We start from the raw sequence: 8,076 nt of genomic DNA, 5'->3' as shown, positions 1-8,076 counted from the left end.
TACAACTTGTATAAAGTTTAGAGGTCACTTTGCCACGGATCATCCGGTTGGAATTCATCATATGCATGGGAGAAACACAGAGCTCGCTGGACTCCTGGGCTCAAAAGCAGGGCTGGGAGAGGCTTGGAGCCATGTGTGCCCCCGCTGGCCTGGCCGGGAGCAAGGTAGGGGCGGGGTGTGGGCAGAAACCACACTGGGCTCAAGTTTCCTCTCTTGGCCAGAAGGGGCAGGAGGAGAGGAGGGCCACGGGGAAAGGGGAGGGTTGGAGGAAGGACGGAGAACTCAGGCCGAAGAACTCAGGCCGAGAGCTTCAGAGAGGAGGCTGGTGCGCCTGTCTGCCTGCCCCGGAGCTCCCCACACTCAGCCGAGCCTCCACACTGGGTTCTCAGCGATGGCCCGGGGGCGGGGCATGGCCCTCCCCGGTTCTCAGAGGTAGCGGGGATCCTCACCCCCCTGGAGGTATCAGCCCAGGCCCAGCCTCCCCAGAGACAGCAGCCGGAGCCTCATCTCTCTCCTCAACCCTGCTTGGACCCGCCACAGGTGCCTGAGGGGCAAGGTGGGAGGGGGATTCCAGTGGGATCCAGGGGCAGGCTGGGGCAGTGGAGGAGCCAGAGGGAGAAAATAACCAACTTGCCTCGAATTCCTGGGCGATCTCAGATTTTCCCAGGCTGCCCTTGGTTTAGGAATTTGACATCTTTGGGAATGTCTCTGGGAGAAGACCTAGATGGCTTCTGGAGCACCCTGGGATTCTTGGGGTGAAAGGCTGTGGATGGGGACCAGACAGTGGTCCCCAGATGCGTGCCTGAGGGACTGGGGAGTGACCCTGAGTAACCCTTCAGCAGGCTGGCTGCACTGTGGCAGCGGACAGACTCTCAGGTATAAGGTACCACCCTTTCGCCTACTCCATTCCATCACGCTGCCCCATCCAGCCATCTGGGAAAATTTAGGGGAAGGTGAGGAATTGGGGACTGTGGCTGCCTGGATCATTGAGCAGAGGTGTTGCCGCAGGATGGGGTGAGCGTGAGCTCTTTCTCCCTTGGCCCCTTCTCTGCTCTGGGCAGAGGGCAGTAGGGATCAGCTGGAACTGGAAGGGAGAGGAAGGCATCCCACACACCCCAGGATAGTTCCCTCTGGCTGGAAATCTTGGCAGCTTGGGAAGCGAAGGGCTGGGAAGCAGTGGAAGAGAAGAGGTAGGGTACCAGAACCGCTGGGGCTGAGATTCTCTAGTCATTGGCCCCTGAAAGGACTGGAGTTTGGGGTCTAGTAACCAAGTGACAGGATGGCAGAAACTTGTTTCTCTCTCCCTTGTTCCCATGCACCGGTATGAGTCGTGTATGCCCCCAAGAGACTGGAATTTTACTGTGAAGAAATCTTTTCCCCACCCCACTCACTCTCCTCCCCCCATCTTTCCCCCCACCCCCTTTTTAAAGCTTCTATTCTGTTTCTTTCTCTCGCCTCTGGGTGCCTCCCTCTCTTTGGAGATTCCTTCTAATCTTTCTAAATAAACTGCTCACCTGCCACTCCATACTCCAGGTTTTGCTGATCCCTCCCCATCCTTTCACTGCCTCTGTTGACATCTGGAGAGGTGGGGTCCTGTAAGCCACAGAACAGGGTCCCAGAGGCATGCTCTATTTCTGTATCTCCCCCTTGTCAAGGCACTAGAGCCCTGGGGCAGCAGATGAAGCCAATACCTTCCTGGCCCCAGCATCCCTGCCTAAATGGCCATCATTCTGTATCCTTAGACATGAGGCTTCATGTCATTCCGTGTGTCCTTAGGGATTGTGACAAGATCCTTCAGGGAAGGCCCAGCAGGATGAGAATAAAGAGGGTAGATTCGAGTCCCAGGAGACAGCACCCATCCTACCTGATATGCAGTGTTGGGGAGTAAGATGGCTGGGGGATCTCAAAGTGTGGGCTCAACTAGAAAGTGGGGATTGATTGTTGCAAAAGGAAAGGGACACAGGGAGGCCCTCTCCTCACTCCCATGATCTCTCCAGCTTCTGTGCCCTCTGTGATGTCCTATTTGATCCAATTCTGACCATCCCTTCCTCCCTGAGCTATTCCACTGGTGGCCAGTCCCCTGGCCCGTCCTCAGGAAGGTAGGGTCCTAAGACCCAGAGGAGCCTATGCCTGGTATAGAGACCACTGCCCGTCCCTGAGTGTCTAGGGAAAAGCATCCTTTTTGGCCTCATGTGAACTTGCCCCTGTACCTGAGAGTTGGTTGAAGTCGATCCTGAGGTTCTCTTTAACTCCCTCTTCCCTAACCTCCTGCGTCCCCCAGCAACCCCTCTGGATTCTCATCTCCTCATCCCAGGGTGAGGGGAAGGTTGAATTCCTGGTCCTTATGAGAAGGGGCCAATTAGCTGGTCTCAGGGAGCTGGGCAGCCTAGAAGCCAACCTTGCCTGGATCAAGGGTGTGAAGCTAGAAAGCTTGAGATTACTTGCCAGGCGTCTTTTCTGGCTTTGGATGTAAATCCCTATGGTTGAACTAGTTTAGCAGTTTTCGAAGTAAGGTGGGCCTCTGGCATCAGAAACACCAGGCCACTGTTTAAAATGCTGATCGCTGGGTGCCTGCACGTTTGAATTCAATTCCATAGGTCTGGGGGCGGGGTTCCAAATTCTGTCTTTTTACAAGCATCCCAGGTGAATACAGCTCATATTAACGTTAGTGACTGCCCGAGCCAGATGCAATCTACTCTAAGGGGGTCCTCCAGGTCTGTCTCCGTTTAACGAGGGAGACTGAATAGGAGGCCATTTGCCCAAGACCATGTATCTGGAAGGCCAGAGAACCTGGTCTCCTGCCTCCTAGGGCAGAATCTTTGTACTGCACATGAGTCAGATCTGGGAAACTCTGAGGAGGGACAAAATGGGATGTGTGTGTGTGTGTGTGTGTGTGTGTGTGTGTGTGTGAAGGACTATGAGGCAAGAATCATTGTCCCTGCCCCCTAAAACCCCTTCTCCATTCACTTTGCCTTTGGGCAATTTCCGCCAGAACCTGGGTGGAGGAAGGTGGGGTTCCGGTGTTGAAATGGCATCCTGGACAGACATAAACACCCCACCCTCTGCCCACTGGCCAAGGCCTGTGCCTGCACCAACTCCCAGTCCTGGGGATGGCAGGGTAGGAAGGGGGTGGAGGCAGGGGCCAGGGGAGATCCTCCTTCGCAAGGGTCGTTTGCACTTCCCACTAATTTCGGGCTGAATCAAACAGTGGATTCCATACTGAATAGCTGTGACAGGCCATCCTTGTGGTGACTGAGGTCATCCCATCCTAGGCTCTATCTTTCTCTAAATCCGTCCCCACTGCAACCTGCCTGCCTGCCTGCCTGCCTTTACTTCTGCGGCCAAGGTAGGGTGCAGGGTCAGGCCCTAAGAGATCAGGAGGCCCGTGCCAAATTTACTTGGAATCTCTTGCTGAAGGCGGGGTGAACAGATGCATAGTGAGACAGCTTTCAGGGACTAGGGCGGTTGGATGAGGAGAGAGGCTGGCAGAAGGGAGAAGATGAAGACAGGTGTGAGGGGTTGCTGAAAACATTCAGCTGCCCGAGCAGACAGGGACCTCCAAGTTCAACTTGTCTAACTCCCTGGTTTTACAAATGAGGAAACAGAGGCTCAGAGAAATGTGATGACTTGCCCAACATCGCGCCATTGCTTTGTGGCAGAGCTGCAGCTAGAACCCAGATCCAAAGACAAGGGGACAGAGGGAAGTGTGTATTCAAGCCTCTAAAAAGCGATTCTGTGGAAGAGAAGACAGACTGAGATTCCACAGAAAGGGCTGACCAGTGGCGACCGCCAGGAGAGTCTGGGCATGTGGACAGGGGAGCGGGATTGGGAAGGGGCCTGGAAGGCAGCGTAGACTCGTACAGTGAGCGAGGGTGGGTTCCAGACAGACCTGACCCTGCTCTTTATGAGCTTGAATCTCAATTTCTCAATGGATCTTGTAGGATGTACGTGAAAATCAATCTCATAAGCGAATGCTTCTGAAACACCAGCGCAGTTCTTGACAGATGCTGAATAAGTCTCTGCTATGGTTGTTGCATGACCTTCGGAGAGGAAAGACCCCTGGTTGTCTGGGGTGGGGAATAGCCAAGATGACCCTGCAGGACACAGGGCAGAGGTCCAGTGTCTCCAGAGACCATTCCTCCTCTGCTGCCTGCAGCTGATAAACCTCTTATCTGGCCCAGGCAGGGGAGCCCAGGGCCAGGATAGGAGGAGAGGGCAGGGCTGCTATCAGCCACCAGGCCTGGGCTGTATCTCAGAGAAGGGGCGGGGCTGTCTGCTGGCTCTCCCCACAAGGCGCTCCTTGGGCATCCCCAAGCGCTTGCTCTCATCTTGGAAAGAAAAGACTGAGATCTTAAAACTGAAGGCAGAGGAGGAGAGCAGAAGTGATCCCCTGATGTTGCAGCAGGAAACAGGCGGAAAGACACCCTTAAATGATGTGACTTCTGTCCTGGCCGGTGATACGGTTTTGGGGACTAAGAAATAGGGGAAGGAGAAGGCATCTTGTGAAAAGAAGACAAACACCTACTGTGCTCCCAAAGGAACTGCCTACAGCCAGAGCAGGTGAGGTAGGGATAACACGGCAGAAAAGGGCTTTCTAGCTTAGGGAGTTGGTTGATGAGTCCAGCCCGAATGGGGGGCAGTGAGGTGTCTCCTTCCCTGGCTGGAGGAGCCTCTCCATGGAGGAGGACAACATTGCCGACCCATGGCAGGGGACTTCCTAACCCCTGTTTCTCCTTTGACACAGACTGCTGGGACCATTTGGGCTTTCGGGACCTTGGACCAGGCCCTGGCCCAGTAGGATGCCCCCGTGTCCTCCCCAGCAGAGCAGGAACAGGGTGACACAGTTGCCCACTCCGGAGCTGGGTGAGATGGAACTGACTTGGCAAGAGATCATGTCCATCACTGAGCTGCAGGTGAGTGGGGGTGGGAGAGTTGGGGGTGGGAGGGGCGGTAGGGGGAGGGGAAAAGGGAGAAACGGGGAGTCTGGCTGGGTCTGAGGCATGGGGCTGGAGCAAGCAGAGCCCAGGGGCTCAAGATGGCAATGCTTTAGGCACTGTAAAGGGAAGGGCTGGAGCTGGAGGGCGATCTGGATGGCAGACCGGAGCCTTGAGGGGGAGGGGGTGTGGATGAGCAGGAGATAGGAGTGGTGGGGAAGGAAGGATCTGATTGGGGGTGTAAGCTCTCTCAGCAGCCACTCTGCTCACGTCTCTCTACCCCACCTCAGGCCCCGCCTTTCCTTCCTCACCTTCTATGCTGACTCCTCCCATCCTGCCCATCTTCCTCCTTCATTCCCCCCTCAGCGGCTGGGCCCCTTTCCCTCAGGTAGCAGAGCAGTAGTAGTTCAGGGGCCTCGGGAAGCGGGGGGGGGGGGGGGGGAGGGCAGGCTATGCCGGGGTCCTCTCCTTCTGCTAGTTGGACAAAGGGGTGTCTGTTGGTTTAACAATGATGCCTTTGTCCCCAGGCGGGCTGGAGCAAGGTGGCTCCCCGATGTGGGTTGGGGGCCCTGTTTCTAGCATGTTCTCTCCTCCTCTCTGCACCTGGGCAGGGACAGAGAGACCGAAGGGGAGAGGGCAGAACTAGTGCAGGCTCCCTGAGGTACCTCTTAGCCTCAGACCTGGCTCTATGCCCACCCCATTCTCTCCCCAGCCATCAAGCCCCGGTCCTCAGGATCTGCCCTGAGCCCTCTTCTCACACAGCGGCTCCCTCTGCTGGGCACCCAGGGCATGGCCAAGGGCCTGCACTTGCCCCTTTGACTCTAGATAATGGTGGCAGGAAAAGGGTTCTGAGGGTCATCTTGTCTTCCTGAAGGAACTAAAGGGAAGTGAGCCATTTCAACCCAGGGAGAACGTCTCCTGAAGAGGAGGCGATCCCATAGTTGCTGCAGCCTTAGGTAGTCTCTTCTGAAGTCTGACCTCAGTGACTTCCCTTCCTGGTTAAGCTGCTTCATGAAATAGCTGTATCGAAACTTTGCAAGAAACTTTCAGTGATGCTTAGCAGCTTTCGGTTCTCTTGGCTCACTGGGTCTTTCGGCAGGACCCAGCTTGGTTCTGAGAGAGAGCTGGTGTCTCATCTTCCTCAGCCTGTCTCCAACCCTGTTGGTATCTTTTCTTGCAGGGCCTAAATGCTCCAAGTGAGCCATCGTTCGAGCCCCCAGCCCCAGTCCCGTACCCAGGGCCCCCGCCGCCTCCAAGTTACTGCCCCTGCTCAATCCACCCGGATGCTGGCTTCCCCCTTCCTCCACCACCTTATGAGCTGCCAGCACCCACATCTCATGTCCCGGAACCCCCATACTCCTATGGCAACATGACCGTACCAGCCTCCAAGCCACTGACCCTCTCAGGCCTGCTCAGTGACCCCCTCCCAGACCCCTTGGCCCTCCTGGACATTGGGTTGTCTGCAGGGCCATCCAAGCCCCAGGAAGACCCAGAATCCGACTCAGGATTATCCCTCAACTATAGCGACGCTGAGTCTCTTGAGCTGGAGGGGACAGAGGCTGGTCGGCGTCGCAGCGAGTATGTAGAAATGTACCCAGTGGAGTACCCCTACTCACTCATGCCCAACTCCTTGGCCCACCCCAACTATGCCTTGCCACCTGCTGAGCCCTCCTTAGCCTTAGAGCCCTCCTCGGGCCCTGTGCGGGCCAAGCCCACTGCTCGGGGGGAGGCGGGGAGTCGGGATGAGCGGCGGGCCCTGGCCATGAAGATCCCCTTTCCTACGGACAAGATCGTCAACTTGCCGGTAGATGACTTCAACGAGCTGTTGGCGAGGTACCCGCTGACGGAGACCCAGCTGGCACTAGTCCGGGACATCCGAAGGCGGGGCAAGAACAAGGTGGCCGCCCAGAACTGTCGCAAGAGAAAGCTGGAGACCATCGTGCAGCTGGAGCGGGAACTGGAGCGGCTGGGCAGTGAGCGGGAGCGGCTTCTGCGGGCCCGAGGGGAGGCCGACCGGACCCTGGAGGTCATGCGCCAACAGCTGACGGAGCTGTACCGTGACATTTTCCAGCACCTGCGGGATGAAGCAGGCAACAGCTACTCCCCTGAAGAATATGTGCTGCAACAGGCTGCTGATGGGGCCATCTTCCTGGTGCCTCGGGGGACCAAGATGGAGGCCACAGACTGAGCTGGCCGGAGGGGTGGGACTGGTGATGGAGGCTTCCTTCATTCTCGTCTGAGAAAGGTTCTCTGCAACTCTGAGGCCCAGAAGGAGCTGAGTTCTGCAGACCAGGAGGGGGCAACCATGGGCAACCCGGCATTTGGAAGGTCCAAGGTGTGTTCAGTGAGGCTTGCCTGGAGGTGAGGAAGGGAGGGGAGGGCTGGAATCTCTCTTCCGTGATGCAGTTTCCCAGGTCTCCAATCTCTTGTTTGAGCTTCGGTATATAAAGCGCTCTCCAGAAATAGCCTTCCCCTGTGTCTTCCTTCTCAAGGGAGGGTGATGAAGCGGAGCACTCCTCAGAGCTTGCTGCCTGTTGGTGGCGGCGAGTTCTGCCGAGTTCGTTTCTTTCCCCTACAGCTCTGTTGGGCTGGACACATGAACTTGAATTGTGTGTGGAGAGAGCTACCACCCTCACCCCCCTTTTCAGAGCCTGGGGCCATAGATGATTTGAGGATCCCTACCTTCCCCGGTGGTCCCCTATTTATAGGGCTGGGATTGCTGCTGAAGCTGGTTAGACCGCGGTGAGAGGTCCCCCGAGGGTTAAGCCTGACCTTTTGGGAACTTAGGAGCACCCCAAATCCTGGAAGGCCCACAGGCCTTCTTTTCTGTTCTCCGCCTCATGTCTACTTCTACAAGACTCTTTCAGCCTGGGTTCTGATGTGCCAGAGCTGTCTCAGAAGACCGAGTGAGCTGACCTTGATTGGAATGACAGAATCTGATTGGACAGCCAAGTTTCAGGGCATTCCCACTCATGTCTGGGTAAAATCTGCCCCACAGCAGAGCACAATATGCATTTCAGTGAAACCTTCTTTTTCTTTTTGGTCTTTTTGTCTTTCAGGGCCACACTTGCGGCATATGGAAGTTCCCAGGCTAGGGGGTCCAACTGGAGCTGTAGCTGCTGGCCTACACCACAACCACAGC

General features: G+C 56.2%; 1 protein-coding gene across 2 annotated transcripts; it reads left to right on the top strand.

Annotated features, from left to right (window-relative positions):
• The first annotated feature begins 220 nt into the window (after window positions 1-220).
• On the top strand, window positions 221-7,397 carry NFE2 (nuclear factor, erythroid 2). Of its 2 annotated transcripts, none has more exons than XM_047786818.1 (3): window positions 221-540; window positions 4,745-4,913; window positions 6,115-7,397. In XM_047786818.1, the coding sequence occupies exons 2-3, from the start codon at window positions 4,800-4,802 to the stop codon at window positions 7,120-7,122; spliced, it is 1,122 nt and encodes a 373-aa protein (XP_047642774.1). In that variant the 5' UTR covers window positions 221-540; window positions 4,745-4,799; the 3' UTR covers window positions 7,123-7,397. The 2 variants fall into 2 exon arrangements, with proteins under 2 accessions (XP_047642774.1, XP_047642773.1); XM_047786817.1 differs by lacking the exon at window positions 221-540 and adding an exon at window positions 3,858-4,560.
• The last annotated feature ends 679 nt before the right edge of the window (window positions 7,398-8,076 follow it).

The sequence above is a fragment of the Phacochoerus africanus genome, chromosome 7, assembly GCF_016906955.1.
Source record: "Phacochoerus africanus isolate WHEZ1 chromosome 7, ROS_Pafr_v1, whole genome shotgun sequence".
Lineage (NCBI taxonomy): Eukaryota > Metazoa > Chordata > Mammalia > Artiodactyla > Suidae > Phacochoerus > Phacochoerus africanus.
This window is presented reverse-complemented; position numbering and strand designations above follow the sequence as displayed.